This window comes from Phascolarctos cinereus, unplaced genomic scaffold (genome assembly GCF_003287225.1).
Source record: "Phascolarctos cinereus isolate Bilbo 61053 unplaced genomic scaffold, phaCin_HiC Scaffold_726;HRSCAF=1367, whole genome shotgun sequence".
In the NCBI taxonomy this organism is placed as follows: domain Eukaryota; kingdom Metazoa; phylum Chordata; class Mammalia; order Diprotodontia; family Phascolarctidae; genus Phascolarctos; species Phascolarctos cinereus.
Window position 1 is genome coordinate 250456493 of NW_027556098.1, and position 22754 is coordinate 250479246.

Genomic DNA, 22754 nt, shown 5'->3' on the forward strand with positions numbered 1-22754 from the left:
AAGTATGATTATTGGCCTGAGTAATCCCTAGTCTCTGGCTAGCTAGTTAGCTCATTATTAATGGTGCTAAGGTGATGCTTTGGATAGAGGACTGAATCTGGATTCAGGAAGACCTGAAATCCAATGTAGCCTCTGATACATACTAGCTATATGACACTTTAACCTCTGTCTACCTCAGTTTCCTCATCTGTTAAAATGGGGATAATAATAGCACTTCCCTCGTAGGGTTGATATGAGGATAAAAGGAGATCATATTCATAAAGTGTTTTGCAAACCTTAACTATAACTGTGATAGATGGGGGGGGCAGACATACCAGAATGGGGGTCAGATCCAATAGCATCAGGATAAGAACTCCCAACCACTCAAGGGTACCCCAAGAACCCTGAGTGGGATATGTAGCTAGCCAATGCTCTAGAAGCCCAACTTGGGAGTCGAGGGCAGGACTCCCCAAAACTCATGAGGGTTATAAACGAATGGATAGAAAAGCTTTTATCCCTTATTACTAGCACATTTATGATATGTTAATTAAGCATGGCCTATACACATAAAAAAGTGAATGGTCCCTTTCCTCAAGGAACTCACATTCTAAATGGTGGAGACAAGACATACAAGGGAGTTCAACTTCATGATGGATGGAAGGGAAAGGTCTGTTGGTCCTTGGGGTTCAACGGCAAGTCAGATGGCAATGCCCAGGTACTTGGAGGGCAGAGAAGCAAAACAGGTGGTAAGACCCAGTGACTCTCTACCTTATTGGAAGGATTGTGTTGGAGATTCCCTGCTCATATGAGTAATTTGAGTGGCTATGTGCAACCTGAAGGGAAGGAGGGGGCACTAAATGGAGGTAGGGCATGGCCACCAAGAAGGGTAGAGTCAGCCTAAGGGTCAGAGTTGCAGTGGGAGCTGTGAATGGGGAGGGGGCAGTGTCTCACTGGTGGGATGACTGGGAGGAAGGAATCCTTGAAATATTTGCTTTCCTAGACCCTCCTGGGCTGGGAGTAAAGGAAGAGACTTCCCCTCAGGGCCTGATCCTGCTAGGCTCTCTGGTGCTTGGTTGGGTTAAATCAAGAAAATGAGGCTCTTCTTTTCCAGTTCCCAGTCGTGTGAACTCTCCAACGTTATATACATGCTCAAAGATAAAACGCAACCACCAAATACAAGTATGTCTCATTTTATTAAAGAAAAACATGATGGTGATGCTAGAAGGCACACAATATTCTTTAGAGCAGAAATCAGAGAGCAGAATAACTCAAAGACTATATCTGAAGAACATAATCTGAAGACTCAGACTGGTACCACAGCCATTGTCAAGGGATGGAGCTGATTCTAAATCCTTTTCCTCCATGAAAAAGGAAGTGACCTCAAACCATGAAGCCCAGGAAGGTATCTGATTTATAGCCATAGCAAGAAAGGACGAGTCCCATAAAGGGTTGAATTACCGTGGTTTCTATGTATCAATTATCTGAGAACCCCAACTCCACGCTTAGGGTAGAATCAGGGAATGAGAAGCAGTGGGGAGATGGTCGTAGTTATTGTCTTTATGTAGTTTTCAAAGTCGCTTCCGAAAAAGAGGACGAGGTAATAGTTGAAGATGCCTGCAACGGACATGAGGAAGAGGAACAATATGACGCGCTTCCCAAAGATGTAGCCGGGAGTGCTGGGAAAGAGAGAGAGAAAGAAGGAAAATGTGGGTGCGGAACCAATATCACCAATTTAACAGCACGTGCTGTGACTTGGGATGCCTGGGGTTTCACTTACGGCTCTTTGCCCTAAAGAATCTTTGATTCGATTCATGTGAAAGATGCCTGTGTCACAGGTATCATTACTTGATCACATTATAAAAGCAAACCCGAGAAACACAGACCTCTACTTGTCTGGGTTAGGTTCCCCACTCCCCAAACGAATGTTCCCACAAACCTATTGTGTTTTGGACGCTGTTGAACTGGCTTATGTTTGTGCTCCCCCTCTCCCCGCCCTCTGCCATCCCACTTCTTTCTTAATGCTGCTTTCTCAGGGGCATGGAAGGGGGCATGGGTTCACAATGCCAGACATCTTTTGGTAATCAGGTACCCTTACTAGAGATTAGAAACACAATTACCTTATTAAGGTCTTTTCTGGGACTGTCCTCTTTCTAAAGGAAAACCAATAAGGACGGCCCTGGCATTTATATGTATCATGCAATACTTTAAGTACCTCTGTGTTATAACTGATGGCTTAAATGAGCCAATAAAGCTCGTTAAGACTAAAAGGTGCTCCAGCATCTAAGGGGCTGATCTATTCTCCTCTGGCTGCACAGGAATAACTCACGTTCCCATTAATGAGGGCTGGGCACACATCAGTGGCAGAATAGACCCTTCCACTGTAAAGTGTGCAGCGAGAGGGACACTTTAGTACATCCATATACCTCTTAGCAAGACTATAAATCTCAGACTGTCCAAGCAGAGCAACAGCCTAGGTCAGGAAGAAATTTCCCACTAACGTATGATCGCATAACTGGGTTATTGAGACTGCTCTCACTGCATTTATTCCCTTTTTTCCAAACCCTCCCATGACTTTTTTCCCATGTCTATATCTAGCTGTCCCCACAGAGCTTGGCAGGCTTAAACCCACTTGTCGAGTCCACCTGGATCTGCCTTTAAAGGGTTTAACGCTGCCACATCAGTCCTTGGGCAAATAGTATTTTGTTTTTGTCTTTCTATTGCCCTCTAATTTATTTGTGAGTTTGATTCTTTTTAAAATAAGTTTTATTGATGCCTTTTCATTTAACATCACAGTAATTTCCAACTATATCCCTTCCTCATTCTTCACCGAGGAAACCTTCCCAGGGCAGCTAGGGTGTGCCATAGTGCACAAAGCATTGGGCCAGGTGTCAGAAGAAGTGACTTCAAATCCAGCCTTGGACACTTACTAGCTGCGCAAACTTGAACAAGTTAATTAGCCCCTGTCTTCCTCATTTTCCCCATCTGTAAAAGGAGGTGGGGTAGAATAATATGCCTACTTCTCAGGGTTGTTGTGAGAAGAATATTTGCAAAGTCCTTGGCAGTTCTTAAAGCCCTATATAAATGGTAGCTATTATTTCTAATAAAGAAAAACAAGCTATTATTCCTAATACATGAATAAACTATTATTTTTAATATTTTATTATTTGAATGATTCTTAATTGGTTGATTTAAACATAATTAAATTTTTATTGTTTAATTACTATTTTATTATTTCTAATAAACACATACATTATTATTTCTGATAATGAAAAACAAAAAAAGGTAAGCAAAACCAGGGGACACCTGACAGCATACCATTCCAGACCCAAAGACCATACAGTACCATCTCTCCATCAAAAGGAGGGTGGTGCAATTCTTCATTTCTTCTCCAGAATCAAGATAGGCCATTTTTATGACACAATTTTTTGTTTGATTTTGTGCAGTTTTTTTCCATTTATTTTATTGTAATCACTTAATCCTTCTGACCCTCAGTTTCCTTATCCATAAAACAGAGGGGTTGGACTAGATGACTTCCAAAATCCATTTTAGCCCTAAATATGTGATACTAGGAAGGAAGGAAGGAAGGAAGGAAGGAAGGAAGGAAGGAAGGAAGGAAGGAAAGAAGGAAGGAAGGAAGGAACAGAGGGAGGGAGGAAGGAAGGAAAGGCCTTTTTGAGGAGTTTAGCCACGAAGAACAGAAGAGATATAGGATAATAGCAGGGATGGAAGGACCAAGTGAGGGTTTTTTCAGGATAAGAGAGACATGGCGAGGTTTGTAATCAGTAGGAAGTAAACCAGTAGAGAGGGAGAGATTGAAAGTAAAAAGTGGGGATGACAGAGAGGGCAATCTACTGGAGGAGATGGGGTAGAATGGGTCACTTCAAAAAGTAGAGGAGTTAGCCTTGGTAAAGAGAGTAAGGCCACTTCACCACATGAAACAGGAGTGAAGGAGGAGATAGTATGAAAAGGTACTGGGGTAATAGGAGATGAGGAAAAGGGGACAAGAAAGAGCTCATGGTGAATGGCCTTAATTTTTTCTGTAAAATATAAGTCAAGGTTCTCAGCTGAGAAAGGGGAGGAGGGGGAGCCATGGAAGATTTGAAGAGAAATGAAAGGTTTGGAAGAGTCACTGTGGAGAGTAGGATGGTGAGTTGATAAGTCAGTTTAGTAGGATTGCCTAGCAGCAGTGAGAGCCCATTTGAGGTTGTGTAACATACATTTGTAGTGGACCCAGTCAGAATGGTTGCATGATTTTTCCTGCCTTCATTGAGCATCACATTTAGTAATGAAGACAATGAATTGTAGAAGTTCATTGTCACTGGAATTTGAAATGACTGGGGGTGAAAATGTTCATCACTGAGTAAAGGCACTGCTCCTCTACCTTCAAAAGACAGATGAAGCAGGAGATGGGAGATCTGAAGTTGAAAGGAGGGTTGTTCTTTACACTGGAGGTCCTCTACATCCTAGTTGGGAAATTAGGCTGTCAGCAGGAGGGAGAAGATACCTTGTGCTGGTATAGATAGAAGTGATTTCTTTGGGGTAGATGGAAGATGCCCAGTCCGGCCCTGAGCACCCTTTCCTCAGAGAACCTGTTGTGCCCAGCAGGAGATGGAAGTCTCAGGGCACGAGTATGCCTGATATTTGAGGGTCTGAAAACTGACTATGTTCTAAACGCTATGCTAAGCTTTAGAAATATTTTTAAAATATTATCTCATTGGACACTAGTAACAACTCTGTGAGGCAGGCATTATTATTATCCCCATTTTACAGTTGAGGAAACTGAGACAGACAAAGGTTAAATGACTTGCCTACGGTCACACAGCTAGTAAGTAAGTGTCTGAGGCTGGATTTAAACTCAGGTCTTTCTGACTCCAGGTCCAGTATTCTGCTGAACCACCTAGTTGTCTCTGACAGCAAACTAGGAGATACAATTTTTAAACTTTGCTCAGGGAGCATAAATGCCTCCTCTCTGGCCTAAGGGAACTGAGTTCTTGAGATCTCTTTCAGGCTGCAAAGTCCCTGATTGATTTACTAGGTTTGTGATAGGTGTATCAATTGCCTTACTTCTAGCTGCATGCACAACATAAAATTCCAAAACACGTCTAGGAATGGATTCAGGCTAGTTTGATTCTCACTCCTCAGCAGCCTTAGTTCTAAAAGGAGGTAGAGTAGCATAATAGAAAAGACCCTGGACTGGAAGTCAAGAAACCTGAGTTCTCATCCCAGGACTCCCACCAATTTGAGCAAGTCACTTAATCTCTCCAGACCTCAGTTTCCAGTTATACTAGATTACCTCTAAAGCCTCTTCCTGCACTAATATTCTATTCAATTCTAATTAGGAAAAGGTCACACGAGCATGGTGACTAGTTCTGCAAGGTAAGCAGCCAGACTAATGAAAGCAGATTTCCCATGGATGTCTCCCTAAGGAGGGGAATCAGCAGCTTCCACATTCACACACACACACACACACACACACACACACACACACACAGAGCTGCACACACACTCACACTCACATGTACACACACACACACACACACACACACACACACACACACATGCAAACATACACAGAGATTACAAAAGAAGGTAAATTTATCCCATGAAGCTCAGAAAGTTACACCATGGTCCAAAAGCTTAAAATCCAGAGCCTGGGGATAAAAAATAGTGAAATTCAATCATAGTAATAATAGTTCACATTTCCAGAAAACTTCATTTACCAAGGGCTTTCCTCCCTGAGAACTTTGGGACACAGGACACATAAGCATTATTATCCTCAGCTTACACAGAAGAAAAATGATGTGTAGAAAGACTACATAGGTGATTTGCCCAAGGTTAGACAGCCAGTGAATGGCAGTCCCAGGACTAGAATTCCTCCCACTTCCACTCATTGCCTCACTTCCCTGGAAGAGGTCCTACATGCTCTCCAACAGCAGCCTGTGAAGGCTACTATCTGAACATATAATTACATTAACTTTAGTGGAGTGATGCTACTGGAGAGAAATGAGTGGGGGGGAAAGTCTAAGCAACAGAAGGGAAAGCTAGTCTCCACAAGGGAGGATGGAGGGTGTCTCTGCATCTCTGTATCTTATTCTTTGGCAGATGTTTCTGATTGCTAAGGGCTGCTTCTTGAGCATTTGGTGTGTTGTTGTGGGCGGGGAGGGGGTTCCCCTTGTAGCTATAATAATCACTTGTTCTATGAGGGGCAGCTAAGTGGCTTATGGCCCTGGTCAAATCACTTAACTGTCTTTGCCTCAGTTTCCTCATCTGTAAAGCTGGAGAGGGAAATGGCAAACCATTCCAGTATCTTTGAAAAGAAAACCCCAAATAGGGTCACAAAGATTTGGATACAACTGAATAACAACTACTAGGTTCTAGGTAGACTAGCCCAATTGTAATGAGAGTAATTGCAGCTTTTAGATTTCATATCTACTTTGGTCTATAAATAATGTAACTGTGCAGAACAGTGCAGTGAACAGTGCAATGTTTTTGAAAAGAGTGCTGGATTTGAAGAGAGGAGTCCTTGGGTTCAAGTCTCAAGTCAGCTATTTACCAGCTGTGTGACCTTGGTCAATATCCTGGACCCATCTAAGCCTCAGTTTCCTATTTGTAAAAAAGGGGCAATTATATTTGCAGTACCCACTTCACAAGGTGATCGTAATAATTCAATGAGATAGTAAAGGTTCTTTGTGACTAGAGGGTCCCATATTATTTTAGGGTTTTATAATTATCCTTCCTTGCTACTGATTATTACTGTGGTTTCCATTGAGCTCATTCCCTGAAGACCTATTAGTAAAACATATCTAGCACAAATGGTGTGCTTTGCTCCTGATGTGCTCTCAGAGCTCAAGAGTAATCCTTGGAAGAGCCAGGCACAATAGTATTAACAACTGACATTTACGTTGTGAGCTACAAAGACATGGCGTACATTTCCTCATTTGATCCTCACAACAACCCCTCATAGGCCATACATTTTTACCCCCATTTCATAACTGAGAAAACCTGGGCTCAGTTAAATTGCTTGCCCAAGGCTGCGATAGGGACAGGAAGCAGAGCCAATATTCAAATCCAGGACATGTGATTCCAGATTCCATTTGATTTTCACTCTGCCCCTTTCCTTCCTACAAAAGAAAGATCAGGTGACTGATTCTTAGGGGGCACTAGCAGAAGGATAGGGTATGGTGAGGGGATAATCATGTCCCTAAGAGTGCTTTAAAACTTTCTACCTGATCCTCAAATCACATACAATCAGAAACAGAAGAGCCGGCCCAGATCCAATCTCATACCTGAAGAGGAATCCCTTCTGGAGCATCCCTGACCAGCAGCCAACAAGCCCCAACATGCAGACCTCCAGATTCTAAAGCAAGCCATTCCATTGTGGAACAGCTCTAATGCTGTTAAGTGTTTCCATACTTCTAGTCTAAATTTGTCTCTGCAACTGGCACCTGCTAGCCCTAGTTCTGCCCCTGTGGGGCCAAGCAGAACAAATAAAATCATGGCTTTAGAATGGAAAGGGACCTTGGAAATAATCTAAATCAAGTCTGATTGGACCTCTCATCGCACTCTACTTTGCAGCTCTTTAATGCATTTTAGTTAACATTCTGCCATATGATTACCCAAGTTTGAGATTGAGCCTCCTTCTAGACTGTAAGTCCCATGAGGGCAGGGACATATTTATAGTATTTCCTGGCACTTAGTACAATACTTTTCAAGGCCACATGTAGCCCTCTAGGTCTTCAAGTGTGGTCCTTTGACTGAATCCAAACTTCACAGAACAAATCCTCTTCATAAAAGTATTTGTTCTGTAAAACTTGGACTCAGTCAAAAGGCTGCACCCGAGGACCTAGACACATACAGAAGTGAGATTCAAACCCAAATCCTTAGACTCCAAATCCAGCATTCTTTCCACTGTCTACATTTGAATGTTGGAAAAAGAAGAGGAAGGAAGGAAGGAAGGAAGGAAGGAAGGAAGGAAGGAAGGAAGGAAGGAAGGAAGGAAGGAAGGAAGGAAGGAAGGAAGGAAGGAAGGAAGGAAGGAAGGATTTTTTAAGCATCTGCTATGTGTTGGGCACTGTGCTAAGTGCTTAACAAATATTATCTCATTTGATCTTCACAACAACCCTCCAAAGTAGATGCTATTATTATCCCCACTTTACAGTTGAGGAAACAGGTAGAGACCGAGGTTAAGTGATTTGTCTAGGGTCACACAACTAATGAGTGTCTGAGGTCAGATCTGAACTCAGATGTTCCTAACCCCACGTCTAGTTCTCTAGTCACTTTGCTACCTGGCTGCCTCTACTACCTTATTAGCACCTAGTAGGTAATTAATAATGGGGCAACTAGGTGGTGCAGTAGATAGAGCACTGGGCCTAGAGTCAGGAAGATCTGAACTCAAATATAGCCTCAGACTCTTACTAGCTGTGTAACCCTGGGCAACTTACTCAACCCTGTTTGCCTCAGTTTCCTCATGTATAAAATGAGCCAGAGAAGGAAATGATAAACCACTCCAATATCTTTGCCAAGAAAACCCTAAATGAGGTCACTAAAATGACTGAACAACAACAGGTGATTAATAAGGGTTTAAAGATTTTAGAAATAGTAACGCTGTTCAATAACTCTACTCATGTGTTTTCAGTTCCTGGACAGGATGGTGGTCCCAGTGATGGTGAGAACCTTTCTGAATTATCACCAGCCCAACATTAATCACTCCAGTGATTCCTAACCAATCTCAGTGACCCACCTCTGCGTCCTTTCTCCTAGATAACCTACAAAGTATTTTTGCCTCACAAACAGATACATCAGTCCAGCAAAAGCAGCAGGAACTAAATGGAAAAAGAAAGAAGAAACACCATATTAGGAAACATTCTTTTGTTAAATACTAGGAAGAAAGGTACCCTGTTAATATAAAATCAATGTTGTGCAGTGCAACGGACAAGAACCTTGGAAAGTACATCTCTGTTGGGGTGTGTCTTGTAGAAGAAGGAAGCTATGAGACTGGAAATATTTATCACCCCACTTCTTTAGCAATAACAAAATAGCCAAACCATCCCAGATGGAGTTTAGAGACTTTTAGGGAAGGAGATGTTACAAGTAGCCTTGCCCAGTGTTGAAAGCCCTATTAAAGATTGACCCAAAAGTGGAATTCAACTTGATTCCTAAGGTTTTTCTTTTTCAGGTCTAAAATTCCACAAAAATATTAGCCTGTGTGCATGTGGTACTTTAAGATTTTAAAAGTACTAGAAAGCACTCATATATGACCTATGAAATATAAGGTATTGCTACAGGGTAAGGTTTTGAATAGAACACTGTTTCTCTGGTAATCATAGATTTTTAGTCTTGTCAATTTGGAAGATAATTCTAAAAGTCACGGAGTCCAACCTCAATCCAAAGTGTGACTTTGCTGGATAACATCCCAGATGAATTCATTCAGCCTCCACCTGACGTCCAGTGACAGTGAGCTCACCATGTCCTGGGGCGGCTTGTTCTACTTACAAACAGTTCTAATTCTTAGAAAGTTTTTTTCTCATATTGAGCTGAAATATGACTCTCTGGAACATTCATCCATTGGGTCTAGTTCTGTCCTCCAGGGCCAAATACAACAAGTCTAACTCCTTCTTCCATGGGACAGCCCTTGAAATATTCCAAGAGAATTCCAGCATTAAGAGCCACACTTGGATACTATATGAGTATTCCCGGTTCACCTACTTTGATAATTCCCTCTTTTGTGTCTCCAGTATGTCCATGGACCTGTGATCTCATCAACATATCTAATCCCTCCTACCAGGCAGATCCCAACCCATCCATGCCTTCCAATCTTGTACAAATGTTGACCATGTCCTCCCATGAGCTCTCTTCAGGGATTCCATTTAGTGTGTTGAGGGGTCTTCCTCTCCCTGTCTCTCTCTGTCTCTCTCTCTGTGTCTCTCTCTCTCTCTCTCTCTCTCTGTCTGTCTGTCTGTCTGTCTGTCTGTCTGTCTGTCTCTCTCTCTCTCTCTGTCTCTCTCTCTCTCTCTCTCTCTCTCTCTCTCTGTCTCTCTCTGTCTGTCTGTCTGTCTGTCTGTCTGTCTGTCTGTCTATCTGTCTCTCTCTCTCTCTCTCTCTCTCTCTCTCTCTCTCTCTCTCTCTCTCTCTCTCTCAGACCTTTGATTTTGAACCACCTTGGCTTAAGCTACTAGTCAGGCATAACTTAAAAAAGAAGGGGAGTAAGGACTCCTAGTTTTCAGCATTTGTGCTGTGATGTTGGTCAGGGTACCTAACTTAGTATAAGAAACGGGAAAACAACCTAGGAGGGCCTACCAGCAACCTCATGAGAGCTGAATAAGAATTGATGAATGGCACCTGAAGAGTCCTTTAGCGTTTTTTTTCCTCTGGGTACCACTAGGGGGCAGGTACATGCAGCCATCACTTGCTAGATAGCTCAAGTCAAGCTTGTACCAAAACCTCAGCCAAACATGGTTCTGATCATTTACAAGACTATGAGGTGTTGTAATCTTGGAAAGGAATTTAAAAAATGGCTCTGTTTTCCATTTAATTTTAAATCAACTCATTATGGAGTTGCTCTGCTCCTCCAGCTTACTGGAGTCAAAACTGGGAGCTGCTGATAACCTGGAGAAAGGATGGTATGCTGTAAGACAACCCCCCTATCACTGGCATACATATGCACAGAGAAGGGGAACAGCTGGAAACTTATTAACAGAAGAACCAAGTGACAGCAGCCCTAGAATACATCCCTCAGGCACTCTCATTTATAATGCCCTTGTATCTGAGCTAACTCTGCTTATGGATTCTGAGTCACATTTAGCCTTAAACCATCCTTGTCGGACTGCAGCTCTCCACCAGCCATCAGGGAGCAAGCATTAGCGATGCATTATCACACCCCTCTCCCTTCTTCAGTAGAAAATGCCTGGACGTGTGACCTCGAAGTGTTCTCAGCCTCTGGAGGGCTTCAAACGTCAGAACTGGAGGGCTGGTAAAGGCTCTGAGATGGGAGGTGGGGGGAGGGGAACCTCAGCTCTGAACATGTGCAGAAGCAGACACAAATAACAAAAGAGAAGTAAATCCAAAAGGTAAACATTACCTTGGCTACAAAGTAGCCCTGCACTCCAGAGCATGACAAGAAATGTGGGATAGGCATCTATACAGTTTTGGCTAGAAAAGAAGAAGAAAAATATTCACTTGAAAATGATCAAAACTTGATTTTTAACCTCCAAATGAACAGTTACCATCTCATAGCACAAACAATGAAAAACAAGCTCATGCTTATAATTCCCCCTGCATCTGTCCTATAAGAGGTGGCAGCCAGCCACCAAATTGGAAACAGGCAGGGATATAAAATGAACACATGTATGAAACTCATTTATACTGCTCCTTCGATGAAACCTATCTGATGTAGGGTTTCCTGATGGACTTCTCTGGCCCTCTTCCGAGTGGTGGCTGTGCCAGGAAATTCATTAGAATTGAAAAGTTAACGATTCAAACAAGAGGGGCATGGCAGGGGGAGACTAACCCTGAATCCAGCCTTGTAATCCAGTCAAGGCCTACAGTGGGTCTGAGATGGAAGAGAGTATCTATGCTTGATATTCAGAGGAGCAGAGTCCAAATCTGAGCCCTGCTACTTTAACGAATACAAGATGGTTGGAGGTGAAGCTTGACAATTGGTCAGTTGAAAAAAGATTTGAGGGGCTTAGTGGACTGCAAGCTTAATATGTTAACACTGAGACTTTGCAGCCAAAAGAGCTAACATATTAGCTCTCTCTGTTAAGAGAAGTTCAGTATCTAAAATGAGAGAGGTGATAGTCCTCTATTTCCTTCTCTGCTCAGATGACATCTGGAGTATTTTATTCAGTTCTGGATACCATGTTTTGGGATGGATGTTACTACGTTACAAAGTATTCAGAACAGGTAGGATGGTAAGAAGCCTTGAAACTATGCATGAGAAATGGTTGAAGGGACTGGAAACATTTCACCTGAGAAGAAAAGACTTTGGCAGAACAGAAGCCGTATTTATTTGAAGTATCTCTCATGTTGAGGAGAGATCAAATTGATTCTGCTTTGCCCCAGAGGGCAGAGGAGCCATGTGCTGAAGCTGTAAAGAGACAGATTTTTTTTGACTTGGCATAAGGGAAATTTGCTTAACAAGTAGAGCTATTAAAAATATAATGGACTATGAGTGGAGGAAGGCAAGATGGAAGAGTAAAAAGAACTCTATGAGTCAAAAAGAGATCTGAGTCCTTATTCTAGTTCTGTCACTGGTTATCTGATTTTGGACAATTCACTTTAACCTCTGGGTCTCAGTCTACTCATCTGTAAAAAGGGGAGGGGTCAAGTTACAGTCTTTGGAGGTTGCCTCAGGCACCAAAACACAACACAATTTGTCCAGGATCACAAAATCAATATGTGTTAGAGGGCAACACTTGAACCCGGTTTTTTCCTGAGACCAGGTATACATGGACTTGACACTGTACTATTACTCCTGTCTTCATGTGGTTAAAAATAAAAGCAAAAACAACCACCAAAAAAAGCTATTTAGTGAAGTGTCGAGTAAGTTTGTTAGGCCCTTGACAGAAATTTCTCTTTAATCACTGCTTAGACCAGCTGAAGAATATCCTAGTTTTTGCACTAACTGTGGACACTTGTTACAGCTCATAGTGATGATCCTTTGGTGACTAAACAGGACAAGCTTGAAAGAGAAACAAAGAACCCAGAAATCAAGCAGATCTCAATTAATTAAATCCAATAATAATTTAAGTACCTACATGCAAGGCTACACCTGTATAAAAAAATGGCGTGGTGCCTGCCCTCAGGAAGCTTACAATCTGCCAGGGTTACTGCATAAATCATGGAACAGTTGACAGCATGCCCCTTAAAGAAATCTCCATCAAAGAAGGAGATGCTTGTTAAAAATCATGTCTCCAACAAAGAAATAAATACTTATTAAATACTTAGGAAACATGGAATGTGTGTATGGTGTAGCTCTGGAAGAGAAGTCTAGTCTCATCTTTGCCACCAACTCTGTATGACATCAGTGCCTGGCACATAGTAGGTGCTTAATAAATGCCTATTGATTTGACTTGCTTATTGAATATGCACATGTCTGGACCGAGGTTTCCTTTTCTTTAAAATGAGGGGGTAGAACTAGGGGAACTCTAATGCTCCATCCCTAGATAGATCACTCAACCTCTCTTAGTTTCAATTTCCTTATAAATGGAGTTAATATGTGTGTGTGCACATCATAGGTAAGTGGAAATATACTTATATGGTTATAAATATAAAATCAGAAGAACAATAACACCTACCTCACAAGGTTGTTGTGAGGAACAAGAAAGATAGCAGAAAGTGTTTTGCTAACTTTGAAGTGCTATATAACTGTGATCATTATTAAATCTGTCAGCTCTTGTAAGAAGCAAAATTGAAGGTCTGCCCACTAAATTACAGAAACAGATAAAATGAATTTTAAAAAGATTTATTGGACCATCCCATCATTACAAGGCTGCTCCTTTGCAACTTGTTCTCTGATTCTAGTACTTTCTAATTATTTCAAGAGATGAAATGCTTTATCCTAATTAATTGATCAACAAATATTTATTAAGTAATTATTATGTGCCAGGCATAATGATAAGTGCTGGGAATACAAAGATGCAAGTCCCTGTCCTCATGAAGCTTATGCTCTAAAAGGGGAAATAACACCTACAAGTATATACAAAATATATACCAGATGAATCCATCCTCATCTGGAGAGGTGGGACCCTAGCATCACAGGACAGCGGGACAGGTAGACAGGAAAAGCTTCATGAAATACGTGGCCCCTACTCTGAATCTTGAAGGAAATCAGAGATCCTTAGAGGTGGACGTGAGAAGGGAGGGAGTTCCAGGGATGAGGAACAGCCTGTGCAAAGACACAGAGATGGTAGATGAAGCATCAAGTGTGCAGAGTGGCAAGAAGGACAGGGTAGCTGGAATACTGACTACGTGGAGGGAAGTAAAGTGGTAGACTGGAAAGGTAGGAAGGTTCTAAACTATATTCATGGCATTCTTTTTCTTTCAGCCTTGAAATATCCCATTGCTTTTATATGTTGCTATGTTATATTCTTGACAGTGCAAGCTGGTGTTTCTTCCTGATGGTATTTGCTGAAAATAAATTATGTGTAAACTGTGTAACTCCATACTACCAAAATAAATGGGTGCGACATGAAAGTTTCAATCATTTGTTTCATCTAAGCAAAAAAAAACCATTCAACAGGCTATCTCCACCCCCTAACCCCCTCCCCTGACTTGTTAAATTTTTGGATTAAAATGGTCAAACGATTGGGTGCTGAGTGAACAAAGAATCAAGTCAGCCTTGCTTAAATCTCAGTCTTACTCTTCTTTGCTTCTTGCCTCTGGGTTCCAAACCAAACACATGAACCTGGACCCACCTAGAATACACTCCTCATCTGAACTCACCACTTAGCACGGTGGTTGGCACATAGTCAGTGCTTAATAAATGCTTCTTGACTTGACTTGCTTGTTGAATTATTTTATATAACTACTATTGGATGTGCTGAATTCATATCCTGCCTTTGTCCCCAGGCTGAGTACTGATAACTTCCCCTTTCTCTCATCAAAAATAAGAGGAAATGAACAAGGATTTCACATCTTCCAGCTCCTCCACAGAAGCCCCAACCATGAGTCCATTGTCACAGGAACCTAAACTTTCAGTAGAAAGTGACTTCAGATATTATCTAGTCCAACTCTCTCCATTTTACAGATGAAGAAACTGTGGCCCAGAAGAGTTAAGTGACTTGCCCAAGGTCACACAGATTCAAATTCAAGCCTTCTCCAAATCCTATACTCTTTCCAGTGGACATGTCCTGCATTTCAATGTTACTGTTGCTATGTTGAATTCAAGTGGTTCCTGGCCACTGAATCAGTCTGATTCACTGTCACATCAGGGTTTCTCTCTGCTTTTCCCTAGACTAATTCACAATACATGAGGTTCTCTTTGTCACTGACAAACCCATGATTATTTGGAATTCTCTTCCAAGGAAAGTTTTGTGCCATTATTTCTGCAAGATCCAGCTGTTATTTCTTGATGACTAAATGTGAATTGTTAAACATATTTTTGTATTAATTACTTCCATTCTATTCTTTTGGTGCTATGCATGCATCACCAATTTTTCTTTCATGGAGAAATACCCTAATTTCTTTTGCTATTTCCTCCTCTTATTTTCCTGTGTCTCTTAGAGTGATCTGGTACACTTTCTAATCTATGAAATCAGCCAAATGTCGACATGCATAAATAAAGGTTTAAATTATGGGCTTTGGCTCCTTTAGAATAATAGATAATAAATGCAATTAGATAATAGCAGTTGCTAGCTATATTTGACATCTATTTGGCTCTGGCCTCTTCAAAAAATTTTATGTAAGGGCTTCTTATTTTCAAGAGTTCTCCTTACCAATAAAATCCATGACCCCTTAAAAGAAATCAGCCTAACAAGTCACAAGAAAAAAAAAACAAATTGAAGAAGGTTTATTGTCCTATAATGTATAACATGCCATTGGATAGGAACACCATTCAGTCAGTCCAACAGTCACATTTATGTCATGGACAGGCAATGTAAATGGATAATAAGTTGGACTTAACTCTCTAGCAGTAGAAGGAGACTCATATCCTGTTTGTTCACCTGGATTTTAAAGGCAGTACTGAGGTCAAAGGTCACTTACCTCTTGTTTCAGGCTTTCTACTAAGATAAAGATTTTGGCCATGTGAGAAATGAGTATTTCTCTCTTATATTTAATAACTAATTATTCCATTAGGATGAAGGTCTTTCTCCTTTTCTGCTTCCTCACCTAGAAACCAACCAGTGTGGGAAATCTCTCTTAAAGATTTACCCTGGCCAACATCTTATCAGACAGCAAAAGAAATTATAAGTTTGGGGAGCATTCCTACTCATTGTATTTGCTAAGATAGGTCTGGGGAAGTGTTGATTCTCCCTTTTGTCAGATAGGTGATATGGAAACTGATATCTCTGACCAAGATTTGGGTGACCCAAGTCATGTACCCCAAGTCCCTCCTTGTAATATGGTCCAGCCTCTCATTGTAATATTCATTTTCTTATTACTTGTTGACCAATCAGAATTGATTGCCACCTCTCAGGAACATCTTGCCTTCAAAGGGTATATAAACCATGAACCCACAGCCATGAGGGATCTTCTATCTAAGAGAGACAGCCAAAGGACCATCCTTTTATTAATAAATGTACTGGCCTTATTAGTAAAAATGATTAAATGACCCAGAAACTATGTCTCTTGAATTTTTAAACATTATAGCCAAGATTATGAAAATCTATCATAACAATAACCAATGTAGTTAATTAATGGAAATCAATTACTTGTTCAAGTCCATGGTTTTGCTGTGACAACAAAAAGAAGGACCTTGATTTCTGGCATGTCACCTAAAAGACCTCCTGGTACAACTGGAGGAATTATCTCTTAAGATTCTCAGGATGAGATTTGGTCCACTATTCTAGCCTTTCTCCTCCAAGCTCTTTGAAATATTTTCAGGTCCTGTTTCTGTAATCTAAAAGTTAGAAATTCTCCCCAACGTTGTTATCTACAAATTCAACTAGGGTGACTTTGTTAGTATCATTAATAAAAATACTGGATTACATGAAATTGAGGAGAGGTTCCTAAGCATTCTACTAGGTACCTCCCTCTAAGTTGACAACTAATGGCTCCTTTTTAGATCTTATCATTCTGAGGATTCTGAATACATCTGACTGTACTATCAGCTAACATTGTTCATATTCTCCTGCCCACACACCTTCAATGCGTCTCAGTTTGGTTCCAATATACCTTTCCATCCTAATTTTATGTTATTCTACTACACGGCATCCATAGTAGTCAACAAGACAAACATCAAAATTGTTTTGGGTTTTTTAGTGTCAGCAGTTTCGTTCACATAATTGACTTGAATCTTGTGACTTGAAATCACTGAGGATGGTGGGATGTTCTTTTACTTTCTTTTCATTTATTTTGGGCTAACCATTTTTTATCTATCCTTCCTAATCAAAGATTTTGGCAGTGGCAAAGTGAGAGCAGTTTGACCTTCTTTCTGTTGTCTACTATCATTATCCCATCTATTCCAAGCAGCAGGACTTGTCTTTCCTCTGGTTTCTTCTTGCTCCTAAGATAGATTCTTTTAGGATCTCTTTTTGTTGTCTCTTGCATTCATCACCAGCCTTAATTCACTCTTCAATAGCCACCTTCCATTACCTAGATATCTTTTACAATCTAGGTGAGTTGATGAGTATCCTTGGTTATCTACATCAGTCTTTTTAGACATCTCCCCTTTTTCTTCCTGATTGGAACTGATCTTCTTTAGAATTTCATTCTTGAGATCTTCTCATCATTCTTTGGTCAACTTTTGTAGACTTTTATGCTATGAGATCCTACCTACCCTTCCTCTAAACTCTTTGAAACTCTCTCTCCAAAAAATCTAGAGCACCATCAGAGTATACATGGTTTCCTAATCATCTATATCAATCACCACTAGCAGAAAAAAAAATCAGTTACAATTCCAAAATACCCACTTAAACAAATCAACATCCCTCTGAAAAGGAATCTGGAACTTTGAGAAGGAAAGAGAATAGAATTGTGTATATGACGAAAATGAATTTTCTCTTTTTTTTTATTTTTTATTACAAGGGATGGTTGAATGAGTAGGAGAGGGAGGAAGGATATATTTGAAAATAAAGATGATATAAAAACAATAGACAATAAAAAAATTCTTAAATGAAGTGAATGGAAAGTTACTTGGGATTGATAGTTGGCTGAGGGTGTGTGTAATTCCCCTCTTTTTCCTACTGGCTTCAGAATACTCCTTTTTATTTGCTGATTCACAAGCTAATTTGTCCAGTGAGGCTTTGGGGTAGGATTCAGGGAAGATGGGAAAAAAGATGGAGTGTTCTTTCAGAAAGAGGGAAAAAAGAAAGGAAGGAAGGAAAATGGATGGATGGAGACAAAAAAAAAGCAACAACCAAACTTAATTTACTTCAGAAATTGACCTGGGTCTGATACTTAGTGCCTGTGCTTTAATTTAGAAACTGAGCAGGACAACTAAAGCCTTCCACCATCCAATGAAGAAGAAAAGGCAGAAGGTAAAAAGGTGAAGATGAATTCCACTGGTCCTCCTCTCTTCCCAAGCAAACCAACTCTAGAGTCAAATAAATGAAAATCCTGACCAGATGAGGGGCTAAGAAGAAGTATGTTGGTGAATGCAATGGGCGCCCACTGGGCCCACCTCATGTGCCTAAAATCCCCACAGAAAGTTTAACTCACTAAAAAGGGAACTGTGCCTATTTGTTATGTCTGCATTTCCAAAGCAGCTTCTGCTATGCCATGAGGGCAGCCCACCGAGCCTTCCTTTTTCTCTCTTTGATTTGAATTCCGTCTTCTTTGCTTGCTTATATTATTCTTGAGACTCCCATTGTGATTTTCCAAGAAGGCCTTAGTTTTCCCCTTTTGCATTATCTTTGGGGACATCAAAGTCATGACTTTCTAGAACAAGTGAAGACCAGCTACTTAGAGAGTTCCATTAACATCTGTCTGGGGGGGGGGAGGCAGCTAGCTAGCTGGTGCAGTGGATAAAGCACCGGCCCTGGATTCAGGAGGACCTGAGTTCAAATCCAGTCTCAGACATATAACACTTACTAGCTGTGTGACCTTGGGCAACCCCATTGCCTAGCCAAAAAAAAAATGTCTAGTGGCTATGGGTGGGGTGGAGATGGGTGAAAGGTGAGAACTGTTTGGAATGTAGTAGGGGAAGGAGGATGCTTTGCTAATAAGTCCTTTAGACCTTGCAGAAGCTGGCAAATGGATAGCTGCCTTGAAACCTTCATTTAAATTCAGCACAAAAGAAAAATGTTTGCTTTGAATAACATTCATTTGAATTTATATCCCCAGTCTCACCTATCTCCTACACTCCTCAGATCGTGTGTTTTCCATCAGTCCCTTTTACATAAAATGAAAAAAAGGGGAGAAGAAAGTTGTAAGAAGCATTTCAGAATTCCTCTACTATTGTTCTGAAAACACAGAAGACACCAACGAAACTGAAATCCCCTCTCAGCTTCCCCCATGGGCGGAAAGGAGTGGGTGTGTAAGGAGGAGGCTGGAACAAAGCTTCCTACCAGCTTTTTGGTGGCTTTAGTGATGAGTAAGGGCCAGTTTCCATGACAGCAGCACTGGACTAAACTCACAGGAAGCTGGGTGACTGCCCTGACTAGTGGTCTAACCCACAATTTTCCGGTACAAGCAGTACACTGGTGACTGGCTCCACCTCTCTCTTAACCCCACCCTTTCATAATATCATGTGGGATGGAGTTAAGACTCCAAAGCCCCATCCTCTGAAAGAACCACCCCATGGACACTCCACTCAATCATTCTGGTATCCTAAAAATTGCCCAATCTCCTAAATAGATATATTTGATATATATGTATATAAACAGCTATAGTATATAACATGCCTGTCCTGCTAGCTTCCCTCCCTTTTTTCAAACACTTGTGTGAAGTCTGGGGTCTTACTTGGCAGTGTAGACACGCTCAAAGGCAAAGGTCCCAGTTCGCTGGAAGCTCCTGACATTTTGGCTCCGGCTTTCATGCTCTACTTTGTGTGCAAAGAATCCTATAAGAGGACAAGATTTGAGTTTAGAGTTTGATAGGAGGCAGTCCTGAAATCCTACATTCTCTTTCCATAATTCACCAGTCCCCAAGATGGGCCTCACAAAAGGGCTAACTCTCTTGTATGTTGTATCTCCTTCCATACCATATTCACTTGAGTTAGACTATAATAGGGGAAAGGTGGCTGCTTCATGTGCACCCAAAGTAGTGGAGGGGTTAGTAAGGACACAGGTTTGGGACTGACACAATGTTAGGTCCCAGTCAAAGCTCCAGGGGTGGTAGGCCACTACTGATCACTCCTCTATCTGAAAAGAGAGTATTTACCTGCCCTTGGAGATAAGACCTGTATCCCTTCTGCAGAAGATCTAGGTGGGAAGAATCCTAGATGGAAGAAGAGGTAACAGCAATGCTGCCAGGTGGGAGTGTCCCAACCAAGCTCAAAGGGCTTGCAAGTGGATGAAAGTATAGCCCAGGACCAAAAGGTGTCTGCACAACTCATATAGTCAGAATTTCTGTTTTTAGAATTTCCCATCCAGAACCAAAACTAAGGCTGGGTGGAGTGAGAGAAGGTAATAGAACCAAAACTAGCAACCTTTGCATCTGGGGTGAGTAGCCACAGATAGACCTTCAATTCACTTGAGTTGGGGTGAGGGCTTTGATGGCGGAGACCCTAAGAGGCTGCTGCTGGAGATGCCACTTCCCAAAGTGAAGGGTAGAGCAAGACTAAAAAGAAACTTATTTGGGAAGGAGATGGGGTATAGCCCCAAGAGGAAGAAAAGAAATACTCACCATCTGAAAGCTTCCTAGACACAAAGTTCACTCTCTCTATGCAGGTGAAGAGCTACAAATCCTGTCCACATGGTCTAAACGGTGTCATCTGGGATTAAAAACCTGTCACCCTACCCTAGTTACAACTCTGATGGGAACATCTACAAAATGAAATTCTGACTACACAATTGCGAAAAATTCAAAATGATACCAACACAAATTTATAAAGAACCCCAACAGTCATTTAGTCCAATCCATCCTTTAAGCAGGACCCTCTTTAAAATACCACCAAGAAATACTCAACCAGATGCTGAAACATTGTGTGTATAAAGGAAAGAACACTAAACTTGAAAAAAGAAGACCTTGGTTTGAATCCCGGCTGTGGCATTTGTTAAAATATGTGAAATGAGAAAAGATTCTTCTCCCTTCTGGGCCTGCTTCCTAATTTGTAAAATAGGGATAATAATACTTGTATAGGGATAATAACAGTGTGAGCTACAGAGTTGTGAGGGAAGAACTTTGCCAACCTTGAAGCACTACATGAATTGTAGTTTGTTATTTTGGTCTCCATCTGCAAAATGAAGGGGTGAGATTAGAGCATCTCAAAAGTCCTTTCCAATTTGAACATCTTGGAGCCTCTGAGTCTCCAGACAGGGATATGTCTAAAGAGACCAGTGTGAATCAACAGGAAGCTTTCTGATTAGCTCAGACAAAAGATGGTCACATAGTCAAAGACAAATGCAAAACCACATAGAATGAAACTAAGAATAGTATTTATAAAAGGCTGACATCAAGAGTTAATTGTCTCACAAAAAAATTCAAAAGATAATACAGGTTTTAATTATGTTTTGAAGAAAGAGAAGAATGAGGAAGATAAAACAAACATTTGAGAAAGATGGTATAATGATAACAGAGTAGAGCGAGGGCAGAAATACTCAACATCTATTTTGCTTCCATCTTTGCCTAGAGCTATCTCTTTTTCTTTCCTCCTCATCTTATATCATTTCTCAGATGACTTCTGCCACTATTTCCTTCATTCCTTGTCTCACACAAAGAGGCAAATACCTCCATGTCCTCCCTAGATCCCATCTCGTCTTCTCTAGCAGATTGTCCCCTCTATCATCCCTACGCTTTTTCTAATCTTCAATCTTCCCCTATCTATTGGCTCCTGCCCTGCCGCCTACAGACACATTGGTATCTTTTGCATTCCTACAAAACATTGGCTTGATCCTACAATCCATGCTATTGTCCTCTATCTCTCATCCCCTTCTTGGCTAAACACCTTGCAAAAGCCATCTAAAATTGGTACCTCCATTTGCTTTCATTGGATTTTGAACCTTCTTCAGTCTGGCTTCCATCCTTATCTCTTGACTGAAATTGCTCTCTCCAAAGTCATCAGAGATTGCCAAAGCTAATGGCCTCTTCTCAATCTTCATCTTTCCTGACCTCTCTGCAGCATTTGAAATTATTGATCATTTTCTTCTGGACATGTTCTCATCTCTAGGTTTTGGGTTTTTTTACAATGGTTTTTTCCTGGCTCTCCTATCTCTTTGATCACTTCTCAATCTCTTTTGCTGGTTCTTTATCCAGGTTACCCCCACTGACTGTTGGTATCCCCCAAGGCTCTATCCTGGACCCTCTTCTCCCTCTATATTATCTTGCTTAATGATCTCATCAGCTCCCATTGATCCAATTATCATCTCTATGCAGATAATTCTCAGGTCCATATATGTAGCCCTAACCTTTCTCCTGACATCCAGTCTTAGCCAACTGACTTTTGGACTTCTCTCTCTGAATATCCCATAGGCATCTCAAACAACTTGTCCAAAACTGAGCTCATTATCTTTCCCCAGCCCTCCCTTGTATATGTCTGCTTCTCTCTATTCACACAGCTACCACCAAAATACAGACTCACATCGTCCCTTGCCTAGACTATTTCAGTAGGCTTTTGGTTGATTTCCTCACTTTAAGGATCTCTCTATGCCTGTCCATTCCCTACACAGCTGCCAAACCGATTTTCCAAAACCACAGATCATTCCCCCACCAACCTACTCCATAAACTCCAGTGGCTCCCTACTACCTCCAAGAAAAGGTATACATTTCTCTTTTTGGTATTTAGAGCCCTTCACAACCTTGGCCCCTTCCTATCTTTTTGGTCTTCTTACACTTTACTGTCTTCCACATACTCTACAACCCAGCAATAACTGCCTTTACGCTGTTCCTTGCATAGGGCAGTCCATCTCCTAATTCCATGACTTTTCAAAAGCTGTCCTTCATACCTGAAATACTCTTCCTCCTCGCCTCCTTCAAGACTCAAATCAATTTTTACATGCTTCAAGTACGTTCTCTCT

At 41.2% G+C, this 22754-nt stretch overlaps 1 protein-coding gene across 2 annotated transcripts in view; it reads right to left on the bottom strand.

Annotated features, from left to right (window-relative positions):
- Positions 1 to 1153: 1153 nt before the first annotated feature.
- ALOX5AP (arachidonate 5-lipoxygenase activating protein) overlaps positions 1154 to 22754 on the bottom strand; it is a 53543-nt gene continuing 31942 nt past the window's right edge. For both annotated transcript variants that reach the window (XM_020997230.2, XM_020997229.2), the window contains exons 2-5: positions 19540 to 19639; positions 11057 to 11127; positions 8720 to 8801; positions 1154 to 1655 (exon numbers count right to left, since the gene is read on the bottom strand). In XM_020997230.2, the coding sequence (XP_020852889.1) occupies positions 1493 to 1655; positions 8720 to 8801; positions 11057 to 11127; positions 19540 to 19639 (416 nt within the window). In that variant the 3' untranslated portion in view covers positions 1154 to 1492. The remainder of the gene's footprint in view (positions 1656 to 8719; positions 8802 to 11056; positions 11128 to 19539; positions 19640 to 22754) is intronic.